This window comes from Rhinoderma darwinii, chromosome 3 (assembly GCF_050947455.1).
Source record: "Rhinoderma darwinii isolate aRhiDar2 chromosome 3, aRhiDar2.hap1, whole genome shotgun sequence".
NCBI classification, from domain to species: Eukaryota; Metazoa; Chordata; class Amphibia; order Anura; family Rhinodermatidae; genus Rhinoderma; species Rhinoderma darwinii.
Window position 1 is genome coordinate 363,092,164 of NC_134689.1, and position 24,833 is coordinate 363,116,996.

Sequence of the window (24,833 nt, forward strand, 5' to 3'; positions counted from 1 at the left end):
GGACTGTCTGCACTGCCCCATAGACTTCTCTAGGTCCGCACGAGCCACGTGAAAACCACGCAGCCGGAACGGATGCAAAACACGTTCGTCTGAATCCGCCCTTACACTAAAACATTCACTGTATAGGTAGATTTCTATCTATACAATCTATCCATCTATCTTTTTTTCTATTTACGTTTCTATCTTTTATTATTTTAGAATAGGCAGGTAGGGAATATATAGCAATAGCGATTTTTTTGTTTGTTAGCGGTAGTGTAGATAGATAGATAGATAGATAGATAGATAGATAGATAGATAGATAGATAGATAGATAGATAGATAGATAGATAGATAGATAGATAGATATGAGATAGATAGATAGATAGATAGATAGATAGATAGATAGATAGATAGATAGATAGATAGATAGATATGAGATAGATAGATAGATATGAGATAGATAGATAGATATGAGATAGATAGATAGATATGAGATAGATAGATAGATATGAGATAGATAGATAGATAGATAGATAGATAGATAGATAGATAGATAGATAGATAGATAGATAGATAGATAGATAGATAGATAGATAGATAGATAGATATACCAGTTAGTTTGTGTTTGTTTCTATATAAAAAAAAATTATTTTGGTTTAGTTGGTGACATTATTGCGAGGAAGTTTTTTTAGTGCTGAGGAGGCATACGCCATGCTGTGGTCTGAGTCGGAGACCGCATCAGAGATGGCGTCCGAGATGGAACCTGTTTTAGGTAGTAACGATGACAGCGTCACTTCAGGTTCATCTTCAGGGGACGTTGTCCCTGATGCAGTTGAAACTGCAGAACATGAAAGCGCAGGGCCTAGTAGCGCTGTAGCACGGGACAGCCTGGTCCCTCCAGTTCAGGCTCTTGTATGGGCACCTGCCCCATCTTTTGGGCCTAGAATCCACGGATTTACTGCCACTCCTGGCATAACTGTGGACAATACAAATGTTATCCAAATGGATTACTTCCATTTATTTATTACTGATGACATCCTAAATATGATTGTCCACGAAACAAATTCATATGGCGCTCAGTATATAAGGCATAAACCTTCATCCACCCATGCCAGAGATTGGACGCCCACCAATTTGCAGGAATTAAAAAAAAAATTTGGGCTCACCCTAAATATGGGTATTGTCAAAAAGCCCTCCATTAGGTCTTACTGGTCAACAAGACCCGCCCAAGCCACCCCAGTATATTCTGCAGTAATGCCCAGGTCTCGTTATGAGACAATAATGAGGTTCCTCCAATTCAACGACAACGCACAGGCCCCCCCAAGTACCGATGCAAACCGGGATCGGTTGTTCAAAATAAGACCGCTAATAAATTCCCTGAATAATTTATTTCTGCAACTCTACACCCCTGAGCAGAATGTAAGTGTGGACGAATCCCTGCTCAACTTTCATGGCAGACTTCGCTTTCGCCAATATCTACCTTCCAAAAGGGCAAGATATGGCTTTAAGCTCTACAAATTGTGTGAAAGCGGGTCAGGATATACCACTGCCTTCAGGATTTATGAAGGGCGGGACCGCACAATAAATGTTCCTGGATGCCCCCCTGATCTTTCCACCAGCAGTAAGATCGTGTGGGAGATAATGCAGCCTCGGCTTCACAAGGGGTACCACCTGTACTGCGACAATTTAAAATTCAAGTGTGCCCCTGTTTAGGCATTTGCATGCTGCAAGGACTGGGGCATGTGGTACCATGCGCAAAAACCGAATTGGTTTTCCGCAGCAATTAGTGGGGAAGCGCATGGTAAAGGGGGACTCCTGTGCTTATGCATCTGAGGAATTGCTGGCGGTCAAGTTCAGGGATCGCAAAGACGTGTATGTGCTAAGCACGATTCATACCGCAGGAACAGTGGCAGTGAGGGAAAGGGGGGCAACATCGGACAAGCACAAACCAGTGAGCGTGTCCGAATATAACAAGTACATGGCGGGGGGGGATTTAAGCGACCAGGTTTTACAGCCCTATTTAGTGAAGCGAAAAACAAAATCCTGGTTACAAAAAAGTGGCCATTTATTTGTTACAGGTGGCCATCCACAACTCATTCGTGCTCTACAAAAAAAACAGAGGCAGAGACACATACCTGGATTTCCAGGGAAAAATTATTGAAGGCCTCATTTTTGATGTTCAGGACACCCGAGAATGCCCCCAGTCTGAGGATGTCACGCGACTGACTGAAAGACACTTCATCAGTCGGATTCCCCCAACACCAACCAGAAGCAACCCCCAGAAAAAGTGCCGCGTCTGCAGAAAAGACGGGCACCGCAAAGATTCCCGATATTTCTGTCCCTCATGTCCCTCACAACCAGGCCTGTGCATTGAGCCATGTTTTAAAAAATACCACACTGATTTTAGTTAATAAGTTGAAAATATATTTGCCCTACATTACATTTTTATTTTTCCCCTGATTTTACTCCAAGGGTGAGGGAGGGAATGGGTGGGTGGGGGGTGGATGTCATGTTTGATGTTTTCTAAAGTTCATCTGCTGGAGAGCTCCATTTGCATAAACCTGCAATTTCTTATTTTAAGAAACCAAAAAAAATAAATTCCCATTATACCTCTAGATGAATATTTTGGGATCTCTGCTTCAAGAGCAGATATTTTGGAAGTGTTATAGAAACTCTGTTGAGTTTTGTAAAACCAGCTTTGAAAAAAAGCGATTTGTGAAATAAGCTTCTTCTATCGTCCGCCCTCCTACATCTCTATGTGATAATAAGGCACACATATTTGGTATCCCCATGCACAGGAGAAGTGGCAGAATGTGAGAGGAGATTAATTTTGGCCGTAGTCTATACTGTGTGTGAAAAATGCTGGTATAAACTGACGCAATTACTAAATTCTTGCTGTTTTTCCAATTTTGCCCACTTTAGAGGAAAAAATAAAACTAATGTATACTGACAAATGCCACTAAAACAAAGCCCTACCTGTCCTTTAAAAAGAGTGTCAAATTCAAAGATGAACTTTATTCACCTGCAGAGTTATAGTCATCTAAAAAAGTTCATAGCAAAATTGTGACATTTTCTCTGGTCATTTAGCTGTAAAACAGTAACTGGTTAAAGGGGTTTTCCCACTATGAACATTTATTACCTATCCACAGGACAGGTGATAAATGTATGATCACAGGGGCCCCGCCACTGGGACCCCCCCCCCCATTGGTCCCAAGCCCCCATTCTTACTTACTGCCGAATTCATCGAGGAGGATGTTGAATGGAGTGGCAGTTGCGCATGTACCCTACGATGTCTATGGGGCTGACAGAGGCAGCCAAGTGCATCACTTTCCATTTGTTTGTTCAACGGAAAACCTGATTGCAGAAGTGAATGAATCCTAAACTGTGACTATTTCTTGACTGCGTTACTATGAAGTGTAGATTAACGTTTGACAAACTTCTGACATGTCAGAAGTTTGGATTGGTGGGGGTCCGAACACTGAGACCCCCACCAATCGCTAGAACGAAGCAGCTGAAGCGCTCCTTGTCTGTTCGGCTTTTTCCGGAAATAAATGTATCTGTGTACGGACTCAATAGAAAGTCTATGAACCCGTACTCCGATACATCGGCTTTCCGGAAAAAGCCGAACAGACACGAAGCGGCTGAGCGCTCTCACTATGACATGCCAGAAGTTTGTCAAACGTTTAGCTTCACTTTAAAGGTGACCTACCAAAAGAAAGTGCCAAGATATGATTGTTTGGAGTTACCAGACTAGAGCTTTAATGGTGCTTATACACAGCCAGGTTTCCTGTCCGGTAAGCGTGAGCCAAACGACAATACATCACGTCGGCGCTCGTGAGTTTCTTTTACATGGGGCAATGATCGCAATGTATGGGGATGAACAATCGTTAATACCATCGTCCATCCCCGTACATTTGTATCTTGTCGGCAGCATATCCGCTGTTTACACAGGGAAATGTGCTGCCGACTAGAAACCATTTTTTGGCCACATAAAAGATGCAATCAGCTATAGAACGTGCATTTGCTTGTTGGTTAGCTGATCGCTGCCTTATTTACACAGGACAATGATCGGGAACAAGCACTCGTATGGTGACATTATTTGGTGACATTTACTGTTCTATTTTCTGTAAGGTGCAGTGTTGTCATGAAGGCATTGTAGAGTTATGTCACCAAATGCATCAATGTCCCTATATATATATATATATATATATATATATATATATATACACAGTGAAGGAAATAAGTATTTGATCCCTTGCTGATTTTGTAAGTTTGCCCACTGTCAAAGTCATGAACAGTCTAGAATTTTTAGGCTAGGTTAATTTTACCAGTGAGAGATAGATTATATAAAAAAAAAAAAAAGAAAATCACATAGTCAAAATTATATATATTTATTTGCATTGTGCACAGAGAAATAAGTATTTGATCCCCTACCAGCCATTAACCCCTTCCCTCTTTAGCCACTTTTGACCTTCCTGACCGAGCCTCATTTTTCAAATCTGACATGTGTCACTTTATGTGGTAATAACTCCGGAATTCTTTCACCTATCCAAGCGATTCTGAGATTGTTTTCTCGTGACACATTGGACTTTAAGTTACTGGCAAAATTTGCTCGATATGTTCAGTATTTAATTGTGGAAAAACACCAAAATTTAGCGAAAAATTGCAAAAATTAGCATTTTTCTCAATTTAAATGTATCTGCTTGTAAGACAGGCAGTTATAACACGCAAAATTGTTGCTAATTAACATCCCCCATATGTCTACTTTTAGATTGGCATTGTTTTTTGAACATCCTTTTATTTTTCTATAACATCACAAGGCTTAGAACTTTAGCAGAAATTTCTCACATTTTAAAGAAAATTTCAAAAGGCCATTTTTACAGGGGCCAGTTCAGTTGTGAAGTGGCTTTGAGGGCCTTATATATTAGAAACCCCCAAAAAGTCACCCCATTTTAAAAACTTCACCCCTCAAAGTATTCAAAACAGCATTTAGAAAATGTCTTAACCCTTTACACATGTCACAGGAATTAAAGCAAAGTAGAGGTGAAATGTACAAATTTCATATTTTTTTGCAGAAATAAATTTTTAGTACAATTTTTTTTTTATAACACAGAAGGTTTTACCAGAGAAATGCAACTCAATATTTGTTGCCCAGTTTCTGCAGTTTTAGGCAATATCCCACATGTGGCCGTAGCGTGCTACTGGACTGAAGCATCAGCCCCAGAAGCAAAGGAACACCTAGTGGATTTTGGGGCCTTATTTTTGTTAGAATAAATTTTAGGCACCATGTCAGGTTTGAAGGGCTCTTGCGGTGCCAAAACAGTCAAAATCCCCCAAAAGTGACCCCATCTGGGAAACTACACACCTCAAGGAAATTATCTAGGGGTACAGTGAGCATTTTGACCGCACAGGTTTTTTACAGAAATTATTGTAAGTAGGACGTGAAAATTAAAATCGACATTTTTTTCAAAGAAAATGTAGGTTTAGCGATTTTTTTTCTCATTTCCACAAGGACTAAAGGAGAAAAAGCACCGTAAAATTTGTAAAGCAATTTCTCCCGAGTAAAACACTACCCCACATGTGGTAATAAACGGTTGTTTGGAGACACGGCAGGGCTGAAAAGGGAAAGAGCGCTATTTGGCTTTTGGAGCTCAAGTTTAGCAGGAATGGTTTGCGGAGGCCATGTCACATTTACAAAGTCCCTGAGGGGACAAAACAGTGGAAACCCCCCACAAGTGACCCCATTTTGGAAACTACACCCATTGAGGAAATTATCTAGGGGTATAGTGAGCGTTTTGACCCAACAGGTTTTTTGCATAAATTATTGGAAGTAGGCCCTGAAAATGACAATCTAAATTTTTTCAAAGAAAATGTAGGTTTAGCTAACTTTTTCTCATTTCCACAAGGACTGAAGGAGAAAAAGCACCGTAAAAATTTGTAAACCAATCTCTCCCGAGTAAAACAATATCCCACATGTGGTAATAAACGGCTGTTTGGACACACGGCAGGGCTTCGAAGGGATGGAGTGCCATTTGGCTTTTGGAGTTCACATTTAGCAGGAATGGTTTGCGGAGGCCATGTCACATTTACGAAGTCCCTGAGGAGACAAAACAGTGGAAACCCCCCACAAGTGACCCCATTTTGGAGACTACACCCATTGAGGAAATTATCTAGGGGTATAGTGAGCGATTTGACCCCACAGTTTTTTTGCAGAAATTATTGGAAGTAGGCCCTGAAAATAAAAATCAACATTTTTTCAAAGAAAATGTAGGTTTAGCTTATTTTTACTCATTTCCACAAGGACTGAAGGAGAAAAAGCACCACAAAATTTGTAAAGCAATTTCTCCCGAGTAAAACAATGCCCCACATGTGGTAATAAACGGCTGTTTGGAGACACGTCTTGGCTTAGAAGGGAAAGAGCGCTATTTGGCTTTTGGAGATCACATTGAGCAGGAATGGTTTGCGGCGGCCATGTCACATTTGCAAAGCCCCTGAGGGGAAAAAACAATGAAAACGCCCAAAAAGTGACACCATTTAGGAAACTACACCTCTTGAGGAATTCATCTAGGGGCGTAGTGAGCATTTTGACCCCACAGATGTTTCATAGAATTTATTAGAATTGGGCAGTGAAAATAAAAACAATCCTTTTTCTTCAATAAGACGTAGCTTTAGCGCAAAGAACCCAACATTTGTAAAGCAATTTCTCCCGAGTACGGCAATACCCCATATGTGGTCATAAACTGCTGTTTGGGCACACGGCAGGGCTCAGAAGGGAAGGACCGCCATTTGGAGTGCAGATGTTGCTGGATTGGTTTCTGGGCGCCTGTGGGCCCAAAACAGTGGAAACCCCCCAGAAGTGACCCAATTTTGGAAACTACACCCCTCAATGCATTTACCTAGGGGTGTGGTGAGCATGTTAACCCTGCAGGTGTTTTGTAGAAATTAGTGTGAACTCGATGTTGCAGAGTGAAAATGGGATTTTTTCCACAGATATGTGGACAATATGTGGTGCCCGGCTTGTGCCACCATAATAAGACAGCTCTCTAATTATTATGCTGGGTTTCCTGGTTTTAGAAACACCCTACACGTGGCCCTAATCTCTTGCCTGGACAGTCGACCAGGCTCAGGAGTGAAGGCGTACCATGTAAAATTGAGGCCTAATTTGGCGATTTACAAAGTATTGGTTCACAACTGCAGAGGCTCAGATGTGAAATAATAAAAATAAACCCCTGGGAAGTGACCCCATTATGGAAACTGCACCCCTCAAGGCATTTATTAAGGGGTGTAGTGAGCATTTTCACCCCACAGGTCTTTTCCATAAATGAATGCGCTGTGGATGGTGCAAATTAAAAATTTATGTTTTTCCCTAGATATGCCATTCAGTGGCAAATATGTCGTGCCCAGCTTATGCCACTGGAGACACACACCCCAAAAATTGCTAAAAGGGTATGACGGTGCCATATATGTGGAAGGAAACTGCTGTTTGGGGACGCTGTAAGGTTCAGATGGGAGGAAACGCCATTTGGCTTTTGGAGCGTGGATTTTGCTTGGTAGTAGTTTTGTTTGGAGTCTTACTGGTGTTTCCGTTTATAATGTAGGGCATATGTAAGCCGGGCGGAGTATATAAGGGGCATAGTCAGGTGGTATAATAATGGGGTAAAAAAAAACAATAAAATGATCCATAGATGTGTGTTACGCTGTGACACAATCATTTCTGCACAGGCCGGTGTCGCACTGATATATGGCGTCCTTTATTATCCCCCTTTTGATCCACACTCCGCGCCTTTGTAGTTTGGGGAATTTTGCTAGGAAGTGTTGTCCTGGTATAATACGGGCACCGTCGCTTCCAGCGGATATGTTTGGGCCCTCCCTTTCCTGGTTCCCTAATTTTAGGTCCTTGATAAATCGCCTCTTCAAACAGAAGAAATGTTCCCCTCGGGCACAACTGCATATTTTTTTATTTCCTGACTTATTGGAGCCATAACTAATTTTATTTTTCATAGACGTAGCGGTATGAGGGCTGGTTTGTTGCGGGACGAGCTGTAGTTATTATTGGTACCATTTTGGGGTACATGCAACTTTTTGATCACCTTTTATCCTATTTTTTGGGATGCCAGGTAAACAAAAAAACGCAATTCTGGCACAGCTTTTTTCTTTTTTTTTATACAGCGTTCAACATGCGTTATAAATTACATGTTAACTTTATTCTGCGGGTCAGTACGATTCCGGCGATACCTATTTTATAGGACTTTTTTATGTTTTACAACTTTTTGCACAATAAAATTACTTTTGTAAAAAGAATGTATTTTTTCTGTCGCCAAGTTGTGAGAACCATAACTTTTTAATTTTTTTGTCGACGGAGGTGTATGAGGGCTTGTTTTTTGCGGGACAAGCTATAGTTTTTATAGGTACCATTTTTGGATACGTGCGACTTTTTGATCACTTTTTATTCTAACCTTTGTAGGGCAAAGTGACTAAAAAACAAACTCTGGTAAAGTTTTTTACGTATTTTTTTTAGCTCGTTCACCGCGTGCAATAAATAAAATACAGCTGAGATCCGGTGATGATGGCACCGGCTCAGCTTCTGAGCCGGTCCCAAACATTCGGCGTATATGTACGGCAAGATGCGGGAAGTCAATGCTTTCCATGACGTACATTTACGGCAAATGTCGGGAAGGGGTTAAGAGTTCAGCCTCCTCCAGACCAGTTACACGCTACAAATCAACTTGGTGCCTGCATTAAAGACAGCTGTCTTAAATGGTCACCTGTATAAAAGACTCCTGTCCACAGACTCAATTAATCAGTCTGACTCTAACCTCTAAAACATGGGCAAGACCAAAGAGCTTTCTAAGGATGTCAGGGACAAGATCATAGACGTGCACAAGGCTGGAATGGGCTACAAAACCATAAGTAAGACGCTGGGTGAGAAGGAGACAACTGTTGGTGCAATAGTAAGAAAATGGAAGACATACAAAATGACTGTCAATCGACATCGATCTGGGGCTCCATGCAAAATCTCACCTCGTGGGGTATCCTTGATCCTGAGGAAGGTGAGAGCTCAGCCGAAAACTACACGGGGGGAACTTGTTAATGATCTCAAGGCAGCTTGGACCACAGTCACCAAGAAAACCATTGGTAACACATTACGCCGTAATGGATTAAAATCCTGCAGTGCCCACAAGGTCCCCCTGCTCAAGAAGGCACATGTACAGGCCCGTCTGAAGTTTGCAAATAAACATCTGGATGATTCTGAGAGTGATTGGGAGAAGGTGCTGTGGTCAAATGAGACTAAAATTGAGCTCTTTGGCATTAACTCAACTCGCCGTGTTTGGAGGAAGAGAAATGCTGCCTATGACCCAAGGAACACTGTCCCCACTGTCAAGCATGGAGGTGGAAACATTATGTTTTGGGGGTGTTTCTCTGCTAAGGGCACAGGACTACTTCACCGCATCAATGGGAGAATGGATGGAGCCATGTACCGTCAAATCCTGAGTGACAACCTCCTTCCCTCCACCAGGACATTAAAAATGGCTCGTGGTTGGGTCTTCCAGCATGACAATGACCCGAAACATACAGCCAAGGCAACAAAGGAGTGGCTCAAAAAGAAGCACATTAAGCACATTAAGCACTGGCCTAGCCAGTCTCCAGACCTTAATCCCATCGAAAACTTATGGAGGGAGCTGAAGATCCGAGTTGCCAAGCGACAGCCTCGAAATCTTAATGATTTACAGATGATCTGCAAAGAGGAGTGGGCCAAAATTCCATCTAACATGTGTGCAAACCTCATCATCAACTACAAAAAACGTCTGACTGCTGTGCTTGCCAACAAGGGTTTTGCCACCAAGTTTTAAGTCTTGCTTGCCAAAAGGATCAAATACTTATTTCTCTGTGCACAATGCAAATAAATATATATAATTTTGACTATGTGATTTTCTGTTTTTTTTTAAAAATATAATCTATCTCTCACTGGTAAAATTAACCTAGCCTAAAAATTCTAGACTGTTCATGTCTTTGACAGTGGGCAAACTTACAAAATCAGCAAGGGATCAAATACTTATTTCCTTCACTGTATATATATATATATATATATATATATATATATATATATATATATATATATATATATATAAGCACCTCAAGTCACCACTATTCCAGCAAGGTAGAATGTACAAATTGTTGTATTTGTTGATTTGAATCCACACAAGATCTTTATGACAATGCAGCTAACAGAATTCAGAAGGAGGTGTGCCGTCAACAGAATCTTAGTAGTGCAGCATTAGACCTGTAAATTCAAGCAATCCTATATCCGCATAAGAGTAAAATATGAAGCATTTTTAATATTCAATAAAGGGCCTTTTTAATATCCTCTGGCTGGTCTGTTTTTTTGTGTTCATATGTAAATGCAAAAAAATAGTTGAAAAGTTAGGACATTGTAGGTATTTAATTTTTCCTCTTGGCCTTTGAAGCGTTACTTGTTTATTATAAGCTGTCAGGGTTGATAAACTACTATATCTTCATAATTACATATATATCTTGTGTTTTTATTCATCTTACTACTTTGTTTTTTCTCTATGTTCCTGAAGACTGCTATCTGAAAGTGTCCCATCAAGCACGGTCTCTTCATCTCTGATTCCCAATACATCTGCCCCTAGTGCTTTTCACTCCATCCAGAGCCGGCTAGCATCCAGTATTTCTCCGACTGTGCAGCACCAACAGTCAGGAGCATTGACAGGTAATACAAAATGTCTATGGGGGGGCATAAAAATGTTAAATATTTACATCCTTCACCATACGGAGCCATAATTTTAACACCACTGACAGATAAACTGAATAACATTGATTGTCTGGTTACAGAGACATAGATACTGCAGCAACATCCTCGTGTTATATCTCACCCCAGAGGTTCCACCCACTAGCTCAGAGACAACTGAGAATTAGAAAGAGAGTCTGCAGAGGGAAAAAGTGCTAATAAATGCAGAATACATGTCATATGATGGCCTGAAGTACTGTTATCCTCTTGTACACACATATGACCGCTTGTTCTGAAAAGTCACTTGAAAAGTTAGGTACACTTTTAAGGATCTGCTGCTAAAGCATCTTGGTCCCAGATACCACAGAACACCTTCAAAGGTCTTGTGGAGACCACTCTTCGGCAATCTGTTTTGGCAGCACAAGTGGGACCTACGCAATATTAGGCAGGTGGTTTTAATGTTATATCTGAACATAAGCATGATTTATTATCAGCAGTATCACATTTCAGAAGTTCATTCTAAACTGGTCAATTATACCTAACTAGATTCTATACTGAAAAGTGGTCTCTGTGTTTCAGGCACAAGTTCTGGAGCCTCTGCTAGCAGCCTCCTGCAGGGATTGAGTTTCAGTCTACAAGATATAGGCAGTAAATCGGCTGTCGTCCCCAGCACCGCAGCCAACTCTGGATCCACCACGCAGGTAATTATACCCTCATGCTTAAAATAAAATAAAGGGGCTTGATGCGTTGTTTAAATATTCATAGACCGTAAAAATTAGTCGTCATAATGCACTTGAGTGGTTTTTGTGAAATTCATATGTCTACATAGTTTAGAACGGTTGAAAAAAGACACCTGTCCATCAAGTTCAACCAAGGGATGGGAAAAGGGAAGGTAAAAATTTCTATACATAGGAGCTGATACCTTTTTGTTCTAGGAAATGATCTAACCCTTTTTTATAGCCATCTACTGTCCCTGCTGTGACGGCTCCTGCGGTGACTATTCCATAGATTCACAGTTCTCACAATAAAGAAGGCTTGTCGCCTCTGGAGATGAAACCTTTTTTTCTCCAGACGGAGGGAGTGCCCCCTTGTTTTTTGAGGGGGTTTTACATGTAACAGGATTTCACCATATTTTTTGTATGTGCCATTAATATATTTATATAAATTAATCATGTCCCCCCTTAGTCGTCTTTTTTTCAAGGCTAAATAGGTTTAATTCTTTTAATCTTTCCTCATAACTTAGATTCTCCATGCCCCTTATTAGCTTCATTGCTCTTCTTTGTATTTTTCCAACTCCAGGGCATCCTTTCTATGAACTGGAGCCCAGAACTGAACTGCATATTCTAGATGAGGCCTCACTAATGCTTTGTAAAGTGATAATATTACATCCCTGTCCCGCGAGTCCATGCCTCTTTTAATACACGACAATATCCTGCTGGCCTTTGAAGCAGCTGATTGACACTGCATGCTGTTATTTAGTTTATGATTTACAAGTATACCCAGATCCTTCTCAACAAGTGACTCCCCCAGTATTGCTTCCCCTAGGACATATGATGCATGCAGGTTGTTCGTACCCAGATGCATAACTTTACATTTATCTACATTAAACTTCATTTGCCAAGTGGACGCCCAAACACTCAGTTTGTTTAAATCCGCTTGCAATTCACGAACATCTTCTATAGACTGAACTATATTACACAGCTTGGTGTCATCTGCAAAAATAGAAATAGTGCTATTAATCCCGTCCTCTATATCATTAATAAATAAGTTGAATAATAGTGGTCCCAGCACTGAACCCTGGGGTACACCACTTCTAACCGGGGACCATTCAGAGTAGGAATCATTGACCACAACTCTCTGGATACGGTCCTTGAGCCAATTCTCAATCCAATTACAAGCCATATTTTCTAAACCTATAGTCCTTAATTTACCCATTAGACGTCTATGAGGGACAGTGTCAAATGACTTTGCAAAGTCCAAAAATACTATATCCACAGCGGCCCCTCTGTCTAGGCTTCTGCTCACCTCTTCATAAAAACAGATCAGGTTAGTTTGACAACTTCTGTCCTTAGTAAAACCGTGCTGGCTGTCACTTATAATACTATTTATTGTCACATAATCCTGTATATAGTCCCTCAATAGCCCCTCAAACATTTTCCCCACGATGGATGTTAAGTTTACTGGTCTATAATTACACGGGGAAGACCTAGAGCCCTTTTTGAAAATAGGCACCACATTTGCCCTGCGCCAGTCCCTTCACACTATACCAGTCACTAGAGAATCTCTGAATATTATGAAGAGGGGGACTGAAATAACTGAACTAAGCTTCTTAAGAACTCTAGGGTGTAACCCATCTGGTCCCGAGGCCTTGTGGACATTTATTTTATTTAGCTTGGACCATATCTACATTCATCCAATTCAGTACATCAACTGATATATTAACAGCACTGGCACCGGCTATATCAGCTGCTCTTTCTTCTGTTGTATATACAGAGCAGAAGAACCCATTTAGTAACTCTGCCTTCTCTTGATCCCCTGTGACCAACTCCCCATTACCACTATCTAGGGGTCCTACATGTTCAGACCTTGGCTTTTTTGCATTTATATGCTTGAAGAATTTTTTGGGATTTGTTTTACTATCCTTGGCCACCTGCCTTTCATTTTGTATTTTTGCTAATTTTATTACATTTTACAGATTTTATTAAGCTCTTTATAGTTTAAAAAGGCTACAGCTGTACCCTCAGATTTGCATGTTTTAAATGCCCTTTTTTTTGTCCTGTATTGACCTTTTTTCAGAAGGTGTAAGCCATGTGGGGTTTAATTTGAGTCGTTTATACTTGTTACCTATAGGAATAAATTTTGCACTATAATTACTCAAAGTAGATTTGAAAATCTCCCATTTATCATTTGTCCCATTATTTGACATTAGTTCTTCCCAGTCTATATCCTGAATTGCCGCCCTCATCCTGGGGAAATTGGCCTTCTTAAAATTAAGAGTTTTTGCCTTCCCAGCCTGTGTTTGTTTTTTACAGTATAGGTAAAATGTAACTATATTATGATCACTGTTACCGAGGTTTTCACGAAAATTGACATTCCCAACAAGCTCTGCATTATTAGAAATTTCAGATCCAACAGAGCTTCACCTCTAGTCGGGTCTTCCACAAACTGGGCCATAAAATTTTCCTGCAACAGGTTGAGGAAATGTCTCCCCTTTGCAGTTGAAGCGGAACCATGACGCCAATTAATATCCCAGTAATTAATATCTCCCATTATCACTACAGTACCCGCCTGTGCAGCCTGCTCCATCTGTTTATATAGATGACCTTCCATCTCCTCAGTTATATTGGGGGGAGGTCTATAGATTACACCAAAAGTAATTTTTTCAGTGTTTACCTCCCTTTCTAGTTCCACGCACAAGGTTTCAACCTCCTCACAATCTTCACCCACTATTGTCTCTTTCACACTCACCTTCATATCACTTCTCACATTCAGACATACACCACCGCCTTTCCTATGTCCTGTCTTTCCGAAAAAGTGTAAAACCCTGTAGATTTACATTTTCTCCCAGTAGCAAGGCCTCCAGCACCCCTATTTTTTTTGCTAGACTTCTGCCATTTGTGAACATACACTTTAACTTGCCTTTCAGTTTTTCACTTTCATTATCAGAAATGTGATTATTTGACATTATTTGGGCATTTTTATTTTCATTGATGTTTTGTAACAAAAGAAACTCCCTATCCTCTTGTCTAGTCCTCTCCCCACAGTCTGTTTCTCCCCCCACCAATATAGTCTGACCCCTCTCTAACCTGACTACCCCTTTTTTTTCTTCATTGACCTCCCTCCTCAGCCCTAGTTTAAATACTCCACCACCCCAGCTAGAATTCTCTCCCCCAGCACAGCGGACCCCCTTCCATTTAGGTGCAAATCATCTGCAGAATACAGTTTGTACCCCAATGAAAAGTCAGCCCAGTGCTCTAGGAACCCAAAGCCTTCTCCTCTACACCAAGACTTAAGCCATACATTTAACTCCCTGATCTCCCGCTGTCTTTCCTGTGATGCGCATGGCACAGGCAGTATTCCTGAGAATACTACCTTGGAGGTCCTTCCCTTCAGCTTGTAACCTAGTTCTTTAAAATTATTCTTAAGGCTCCTCCACCTACCATTTATTCGGTCGTTGGTACCCACATGGACCACAACAGCTGGATCATCACCAGCCCCTCCCAGCAATTTAGCCACCTGTTCCAGCACATGCCGAACCCTGGCACCAGGGAGACAGCAAACCATTCGGTTGAGGCGGTCTTGGCGACAAATTATTCTATCTGTCTACCATGTTCTTTTTTCCTTACTATGAGGCATTTTACTGTATTTAAGGGGTTGTCCCATTACAGCAATTCCTGGCCATAATCTCTATTAAAGCATATGAATATTGTAACGGGGCTCCCCTGCTGCAAATATCTGCTCCCTCCCAGGAGGACACAGCGTGACAATGCATTACGTTTATTTGAATGGGCAACATCTCCAGCTTTAACCTCTTCACGCGCTGCTCCGCAATAGTACGTTCTGCAGAGGGGTTAGTTCCCGCATCCAGACGTACTATTGCGGAGTAGTTCCCGGCGCACACTGTCCTAACGGACAGTGTCCGGGAACCGGGAGGTCAGCTGTCCCAGACAGCTGACACTCCAGCCTTGCCGGTCAGCGGACCATCGCCGCTGATTTCGGCAATTAACCCCATAAATGCGGCGACTGATTGCCGTCGCCGAATTATGTGGTTTGAAGCACATCGGCAGCCCCCACGAAGTCATCGTGGGGGCTACCGATGCTTGTCACGGCAATCGGAGGTCAGACAATGACCTCCGGGTTGCCATGTACGGAAGCCTCGGAGGAGCAGCCTCCGGTCGGTCCTCCGGGGCTTCCTGTCAGTGTGACTGTCACGTCACAATGACAGTTAGAGTACATTACACTACGTGTGTAGTGTAATGTACTCTAGCAGCGATCAGAGCTGCAAGTCTCGTAGTCCCCTAGTGGGACAAGTGAAAAAAGTAAAAAAAAGATAATAAAAATGTTTTAAAAAAAGTGTAAAAATAAAAGTTATAAGTTATATAAACAAACACTGCATTTTTTCCCTATAATAAGTCTTTCTATAGGAAAAAAATTAACGCGTTAAAAAAAGTACACATATCTGGTATCACCGCGTTCGTAACGACCCCAACTATAAAACTATAATGTTATTTTTCCCGCACGATGAACACCCCAATAAAAAAACGACACCAGAATCGCTATTTTTTGGTCACCACCCCTCCCAAAATAGAGAATAAAAAGTGATCAAAAAGTCGCATGTACCCGAAAATAATACCGATAAAAACTACAACCCGTACCGCAATAAACAAGCTCTTACACAGCTTTTTTTACTGAAAAATAAAAAAGTTACAGCTCTCAGAATATGGTGACACAGAAAATAAATTATTTTATAAAAAAGAGATTTTATTGCGCAAACGCTGCAAAACATAAAAAAACCTATATACATCTGGTATCGCCGTAATCGTACCGACCCGCAGAATAAAATATAATGGTCATTTATAGTGCACGGTGAACGCCGCAAAAAATAAACTAAAAAACATTGTCAGAATTGCTTATTTTTGGTCACCCGGCTTGCAAAAAAATGTAATAAAAAGTGATCAAGAAAAAAAACATCAGAATTGCAGGTTTTTGGTCACCTTGCTTGCCAAAAAAATGAAATACAAAGTGATAAAAAAAATTGCATGTACCCCAAAATGGTACCAATGAAAAGTACAGATTGTCTCGCCAGAAATAAGCCCTCACGCAGGTCCGGTGGTGAAAAAATAAAGTCGTTCTGGCTCTCAGATTATGGCGATGCAAAATGTGCAGTGTTTTCTAAAAGCGGATAAGATCTGACACCATTTATCAGTGCGACACTGGCCACATATCTATGAATTATTATTTATTTACCGCATTTTTATACCCTCTTATTATTCCCTGATGTTCTCCGCGCAGATTACATATGCCCCCACATTATAAACTGAAATACCAGCAAAACCCCAAACAGAACAACTGCCAAGCAAAATCTGCGCTCCAAAAGCCAAATGGCGCTCCCTCCCTTCTGAGCCCTGCAGCGTGCCCAAACAGCCGTTTGTGCCCACATATATGGCATCGCCATACCCGGGAGAACCCGCTTAACGCTTTATGAGGTATTTGTCTTCAGGGGCACAAACTGGGCATGACATATTATGCACTAAAATGGCATCAGTGGAAAATTGCAATATTCACACCATCCGCTGTGCATTAACCCCTTTGAGCACTATGACTTAATAGCACGTCATGGTGCGGGGTTGATGTATGGAGCGATCTCACATGCTGAGCCCGCTCCATACGCTGCGGGTGTCGGCTGTGTATTACAGCTGACACCCGGGACTAACGGACAGGAACAGCGATCGTGCAGTTACAGAAGCCTGTAAAAATAACAATATACTGCAATACATTAGTATTGCAGCATATTGTACCCGCGGATCCAATGATCGCTGGTACAAGTCCCCTAAGGGGACTAATAAAATGTGTAGAAGAATTATAGTTATTAGTAGTGACAAAGAAAAAAGTTGAAAGTTAAAAAAAACAACCTTTTCCCATTTTTCTTCTAAAGTAATGTAAAAAAATAAACCGAATTGATATCGCTACGTCCGTAAAAGGCCGAACTATTACAATATACCATTATTTAACTCGCATGGTGAACTCCGTAAAAAACGTAAATAATTTAAACCGCCAAAATCGCTGTAGTTTTCGTTTTTACCGCACGGCGAAAGCTGTAAAAACGAAAACCCCAAAAAATGGAATCAGATTTTTTTCCTATATTCCTATATTTTCCTATTTTTTTTTCAGTTTCCCAGTACTTTTTATGGCACTTTAAATGGTATCAATAAAAACTACAATTCCTCCCGCAATAAATAAGCCGTCACATCACTCTACTGACGGAAAAAGAAAAAAGATATGGCTCTTGGAAGGCGGGGAGTGAAAAACGAAAATAAGAAAGCAAAAAAATGGATCAGTCCTGAAAGGGTTAATTCATTTCTAATGAAAAAAATGTATGACCCCATATGGGATATTCCCGTACCCGGGAGAAATTGCTTTACAAAAATTGGTTGTTTATTTCTCCTTTATCCCTTGTGAAAATGAGAAAATTCAACATTTTAGTGGAAAAAAATTGTGATATTAATTTTCTCCGCCTAATTCTAATAAATTCTGCAAAAGACCCGTGGAGTCTAAATGCTCACTATACCCCTAGAAAAATTCCTTGAGGGGGGTTTCCAAAATGGGGTAACTTGGGGGGCTTCCATTGTTTTGGTCCCTCCAGGCGTTGCAAAGGCGGCACCGAAAAACAATCCAGCAAAATCCGTGCTCCAAAATCCAAATGGCGCTACTTCCCTTCTGAACGCTGCCATGGGTCCAATCAGCAGTTTATTACCACATATGGGGTATTGCCGTAATCAGGAGAAAATGCTTTACAAATGTTGTGGTTCTTTTTTCCTTTATTCCTTGTAAAAATTTAACATTTCTATGCTTTTTCAGAAAAAAAGTTGATTTTCATTTTCACTGCCTAATTCCACTAAATTCTACAAAAAACCTGTGTGGTCAAAATGCTAACTATACCCCTAGATAAATTCCTTGAAAGGTGTAGTTTCCAAAATGGGGTCACTTTTGGGGGGTTTCCCCTGTTTTGGTCTCTTCAGGGCGTTGCAAACGCGACATGGCACCGAAAACCAATCCAGCAAAATCCGTGCTCCAAAATCCAAATGGCGCTCCTTCCCTACTGAGCCCTGCTGTGGGTCCAATCAGCAGTTTATTACCACATATGGGATATTGCTGTAATCAGGAGACATTGCTTTACAAATGTTGGGGGTGCATTTTCTTCATTATTCCTCGTAAATATTACAAATTTCTATGTTTTTTCAGAAAAAAAGTAGATTTTCATTTTTACAGACTACTTCCAATATATTTAGCGAAAAACCTGTGTGGTCAAAATGCTAACTATACCACTAGATAAATTCCTTGAGGGGTGTAGTTTCCAAAATGGGGTAACTTTTGGGATGTTTCCACTGTTTTGGCACCACAAGACCTATTCAAACCTGACACGGTGCCTAAAATATATTCCTAAAAAAAGGAGGCCCAAAATCCGCTAGGTGCTCCTTTGCTTCTGAGGCCGGTGCTTCAGTCCATTACCACACTAGGACCACATGTGGGATATTTCTATAAACTGCAGAATCTGGGCAATAAATATTGAGTTGCATTTCTCTGGTAAAACCTTCTGTGTTACAATTTTTTTTTTATTAGAAATGAATTTCGGCAAAAAAAATAAAATTTGTCAATTTCATCTCTACTTTGCTTTAATTCCTGTGAAACGCCTAAAGGGTTAAAACACTTTGTGAATGCTGATTCGAATACCTTGAGGGGTGCAGTTTTCAAAATGGGGTGACTTCTGGGGATTTTCTAATATATAAGGCCCTCAAAGCCACCTCAGAACTGAACTCGTCCCTGAAAAAATAGCCTTTTGAAATTTTCTTTAAAATATGAGAAATTGCTGCTAAAGTTCTAAGCCTTGTAACGTCCTAGAAAAATAAAAGGACGTTCAAAAAACGATGCAAACATAAAGTAGACATGTCTTTAGATTCTAGTTGTAATAATTAATTCATTAATTTATTGGTCTAGTTTGACTGTTTTGGTTAGATTACCTACTCCTTACGGCTACTCCATTTATTTGCCCTCACCACATTTATCAGGTTACACAATTTGCCCTCTGCTACATCCAAGTTTTTTAAATTATCTGTTGTTGCTCCTTTTCTGATACCGATAGGGTTGTATCAACGATATCCTCGTCAGTCTCTGCATCTTTTTCTTCCCTCATGAGCCACCGTAAGTTCGGCTGACAGCCGATTGGTGTTGCTATGGCGCCAGGGAAGCTCAATTGAGCGTCTGTCTGTGTATCTCCGTAGCTGCCTGCGAACTGTTGCACGTTACTAGCGGTTAGTATTAAACATTAATTTCATTCCCCTTTCTCGTTTAGTGTATATTATTAGAGTCCACTTATTTTCCATTCTCATGCCATTTTTACGCTGCCTGTTCTAATTACCGTTCCGCACTCTTTTAAACCAAATTTTAATATGTTTCCCTTTGTATTTTCTATATATAGATATGTATATATATATATATATATATATATTTATTTTTTTTTAATGTATATTTTTATATATATTTTTTTTTTAACGGAATGTTTATTATTGCTTTGCCATGTGCTTTTATATACATCCGACATGTGATGATGTCATGGAGGCTGTCTGACCCCATTTTGATGGTTTTTCTAGGCCAAACCACTGCTGTCAATCACTATTTAACCCATGTCTGTTTTCTTATTATTTCGGACCTGATGAAGACGCCGCTGCGGCGTTGAAACGCGTAGTCTGTATTAATACATGGACCTCTAATACAATTCTTTATTTTGTCCTACGGATGTTAGCAGCGCTAGTTTGTGGTTCCCCTTCTGGTTTTTTTCCGTTTTCTTATCTATTGGTCCTTGTGGACCAGAAGTATACAGGAGAAAAGTCTGGTGTTGTAGTAAATCCCCTGGATCCCACTGTTCTAACAGCAAAAACATAATAACTCTCCTCTCTATTTCATGAGTATGATTATAATGTTGAGCAGCACGTGCTTTACAGTTTTGTTGGTTATCACTGCTTTTTGATTGCCTTTACTGTTTTTTTTTTATTTCCTTTTTTTGGCTGTAAAGAAATATAGTAATAAAACTTTGTTTTGTGACAGGCAATGACTGTTAAAGCTCCTGCCCCACTCCAGGGATTGGCCACAATCACTACAGGCACCGGCACAATCCTGCGCACTATACCTGTAGTCACTGCTTCTTCATCCCTTGTGGCATCAGCTGGTGGGAAACCAACTGCAATCCGTCAACTGCTTACAAATAGTTCACTAGCAAAACTTGCTAGTAGTATCCCTGGCCTGGCACAGTTATCCAGCCCATCTACAGGTAATAGCACTCACAGTTTATGTCTTTTATAACTCAGATTCCGAAAATAGAAACAATAATTGTCTTTAATTTTTCTCCAGGTTTAAAAGCACCAACTACTATCACAGTCACCCTCCGTGGTCAGCCAAGTCGTGTCAGCACCCTCAGCCAGGCCAATATAGGCGCAGGTTCCCAAGGCAAACCAGATGATGTCTCCCAACAGGTGAGCAACTACATATTAGAACCTTTAATAAAGGTGTAATCCTAGTGCGCTGCTCGGCTAATACTGCATGTCAAAAGCATGCATTATTGGCAGTAAAACGCGTACAGTTTTCTACTTCGGTTATTGTCCGAGTGTAGAACAAAAAGCACATGGACCAAATATTGATCCATTATAGTTAATGGACTAATTTAGATGTCAGGTTTTTTTTTCACAGAACATCCGTCCTTGATAATAAAATTGCAGCAGGCTCTATCTTTGTCCGTTTTTCACACAGGAATGGCCCACAGCAGTCAATGGGTCTGCGTGAAAAACGGACGCTACGTGGATGCCATCCATTCCGTTTCATTTTGCATGGATGGTTGCCTGGAGGCCCTTGAATAATGAAACATGGAAGTAGAGCCAGAGCAGTGTGATCCTGAATTAAAACATGTTAAGTCTAAGTCAAAAATACGAAAGAGGAATATCTCACATTGCTCTCTATCATATAAGCAATAGAAAATGGTGTTTATGCGGTCATGTGACCATCCTGGAGGTGTTTTCGGTTGGTTGGGCCGATTTTTATTTTTTATTTTTTTTCGAATGTTTAAAACGGATGACAAATTTTAGCCATTTGTACAGGAAAAAAATGACAAACTAAAGGCAATCGCAGGAAAAAAAAACAGATAAATAATCATGCGTTTTTTTGCTGACTGAACTCGTACAAGTTTAATAAGGCCCTTTTCTGAGTAAGCCGTTAATGTGCCGAGATCTTTGTGGCATTGCATGGTAAATACATGTAAAGTAGAAAAGGGCCACACCAGCTTTACAGAAGGTAGCACAACTACTTTTACATTAGATCCTCCCCCAACAATTGCTTTTGAACTCTCTATACTTTAGTCCCTGTTCACTCAGTTTTTTTGCATGCAGAAAAATCTGCCTCAACATTCCTTCAGGAATTGTGAGGCAGATTTTGACTTGCCTGCTATTTCTTGCCGCAATTTTCTCACTGTTTTTTGGCCGCAGGCAAACGAAACGCAGCGAAAACCGCTCTCTCTACCTCCCATTGATTTTAATGGTAGGTCAGAGGTGGAACCGCAGCAAGAAAGAGCATGGCGCATTTTATTACCACTAGCAGCTAAAAGCTGCCGCGGAAAAAAAAAATGCCTCCGCCACCCATTGAAATCAATGGTAGCCGGTTTCTAACGTTTTTTGATGCGGATTCCGACGCGGTTTCCGTGTGAACAGGGCCTTATACTTCTGACTCTTTTTTAAATACATACAGCTAGAGCTCATAAAGAGACAGTGGCTCCGTATAGCCTATGAGTTTTACAGAGCCATAATCTGGCGCACATAGACTTCTGGACCCTACTATACTATTTATGATTCCGTAAGGTTAAATCCAACAGAATAAAAGCCTAGCATGATCCATTGAATACTATGTTACAGAGCTATTCTTTTTTAGAAGTATTTAGAGAATAACTCCCTAATGCTGTGCCAGGCATAGTGCCTACAGCTCTATAGTATAGAGCAGGTGTCTCAAGCACGCAGCCCGCGGCTCTGCTCCGAGACTCTGGAATTCTCTGACATCGCTGTCCACATATGAACAGCGATGTCTGGGGCTTCCCCAGAGCCGGAGTCCCGAGCAGAGCGCTGGTGTCGGCTCTGCTCCAGGACTCTGTGGAATTCCCTGACATCGCTGCCCATATATGGACAGTGTGTCAGGGTCTTGCCCAGAGCGGAGCAGAGCGCTGGTGTCGGCTCTGCTCCTGGACTCTGTGGAATTCCCTGGCATCCCTGTCCACATATGAACAGCGATGTCTGGGGCTTCCCCAGAGCCGGAGTCCCGAGCAGAGCGCTGGTGTCGGCTCTGCTCCGGGACTCTGTGGAATTCCCTGACATCGCTGCCCATATATGGACAGTGTGTCAGGGTCTTGCCCAGAGCGGAGCAGAGCGCTGGTGTCGGCTCTGCTCCGGGACTCTGTGGAATTCCCTGACATCGCTGCCCATATATGGACAGTGTGTCAGGGTCTTGCCCAGAGCGGAGCAGAGCGCTGGTGTCGGCTCTGCTACTGGACTCTGTGGAATTCCATGACATCGCTGTCCACATATGAACAGCGATGTCTGGGGCTTCCCCAGAGCCGGAGTCCCGAGCAGAGCGATGGTGTCGGCTCCGCTCCGGCACTCTGTGGAATTCCCTGACATCGCTGCCCATATATGGACAGTGTGTCAGGGTCTTGCCCAGAGCGGAGCAGAGTGCTGGTGTCGGCTCTGCTCCTGGACTCTGTGGAATTCCCTGACATCGCTGTCCACATATGAACAGCGATGTCTGGGGCTTCCCCAGAGCCGGAGTCCCGAGCAGAGCGCTGGTGTCGGCTCTGCTCCGGGACTCTGTGGAATTCCCTGACATCGCTGCCCATATATGGACAGTGTGTCAGGGTCTTGCCCAGAGCGGAGCAGAGCGCTGGTGTCGGCTCTGCTCCGGGACTCTGTGGAATTTCCTGACATCGCTGCCCATATATGGACAGTGTGTCAGGGTCTTGCCCAGAGCGGAGCAGAGCGCTGGTGTCGGCTCTGCTACCGGACTCTGTGGAATTCCCTGACATCGCTGTCCACATATGAACAGCGATGTCTGGGGCTTCCCCAGAGCCGGAGTCCCGAGCAGAGCGCTGGTGTCGGCTCTGCTCCGGGGACTCTGTGGAATTCCCTGACATCGCTGCCCATATATGGACAGTGTGTCAGGGTCTTCCCCAGAGCGGAGTCCCGGGCAGAGCGCTATTATCGGCTCTGCTCCGGGACTCTGGGGAAGCCTCTGACATCGCTGTCCATACATCGACAATGATGTCAGGGGCTTCCCCAGAGCAGGAGTCCCAGTGATGTCAGTAGCACAGCTGGAGTCCCAGGAAGAGCCTACTAGCGCTCTGCCTGGGACTCCAGCTCTGGGCAAGCCCCTGACATCACTGGGGCAGCCTCTACAGAGGGCACTGGGGCAGCCTCTACAGAGGGGACTGGGGCAGCCTCTACAGAGGGCACTGGGGCAGCCTCTAGAGAGGGCACTGTGGCAGCCTCTAGAGAGGGCACTGTGGCAGCCTCTAGAGAGGGCACTGTGGCAGCCTCTACAGAGGGCACTGTGGCAGCCTCTACAGAGGGCACTGTGGCAGCCTCTACAGAGGGCACTGTGGCAGCCTCTACAGAGGGCACTGTGGCAGCCTCTACAGAGGGCACTGTGGCAGCCTCTACAGAGGGCACTGTGGCAGCCTCTACAGAGGGCACTGTGGCGTTATCTACAAGTGGGTGTGTGACAGTATCTGAAGAGGACACTGGCATTATCTAGGGGTGTGTTGCATTATCTACAGAGGGCACTGTGGCCGTATCTACAGAGGGCACTGTGGCCTTATCTACAGCGGGCACTGTGGCCTTATCTACAGCGGGCACTGTGGCCTTATCTACATAGGGCACTGTGGCCTTATCTACAGAGGGCACTGTGGCCTTATCTAGGGGTGTGTTGCATTATCCACAGAGGGCACTGCGGAAGCATCCACAGAGGGCACTGCGGCAGCATCCACAGAGGGCACTGCGGCAGCATCCACAGAGGGCACTGCGGCACTATCTAAAAAGGGGCTGCCCAATCTTGACATGTGTGCCAACTGAGCCGCCGGACTGCATTTAGCGACACTTAAACTGGAAAGCTGGATTGTTGAAATAAGCACGTGGAGAAATATCTCAAATTTTAAACCTAGCTCTATTATTATAGTAATGTAGTATTATTATTATAGTAATATAGTGTTATAGTAGTTCAAATAACTAATTGATTAACAATAATTTTGTATTGTATCAAATTTGAAAGTAATGCGGCCCGTCAACTTCCCATTTTTTCTATA

The 24,833-nt window shown here is 42.2% G+C and overlaps 1 protein-coding gene across 5 annotated transcripts in view; it reads left to right on the forward strand.

Annotated features, from left to right (window-relative positions):
- KANSL3 (KAT8 regulatory NSL complex subunit 3) overlaps positions 1 to 24,833 on the forward strand; it is a 92,906-nt gene that overhangs the window by 62,862 nt on the left and 5,211 nt on the right. For all 5 annotated transcript variants that reach the window (XR_012882517.1, XR_012882518.1, XM_075858593.1 and 2 more), the window contains exons 18-21: positions 10,563 to 10,711; positions 11,309 to 11,430; positions 20,552 to 20,774; positions 20,855 to 20,976. Coding sequence is in view for 3 of the 5 variants with exons in the window: in XM_075858593.1 (XP_075714708.1) it covers positions 10,563 to 10,711; positions 11,309 to 11,430; positions 20,552 to 20,774; positions 20,855 to 20,976 (616 nt within the window). In the remaining 2 variants the exon portion in view is untranslated. The remainder of the gene's footprint in view (positions 1 to 10,562; positions 10,712 to 11,308; positions 11,431 to 20,551; positions 20,775 to 20,854; positions 20,977 to 24,833) is intronic.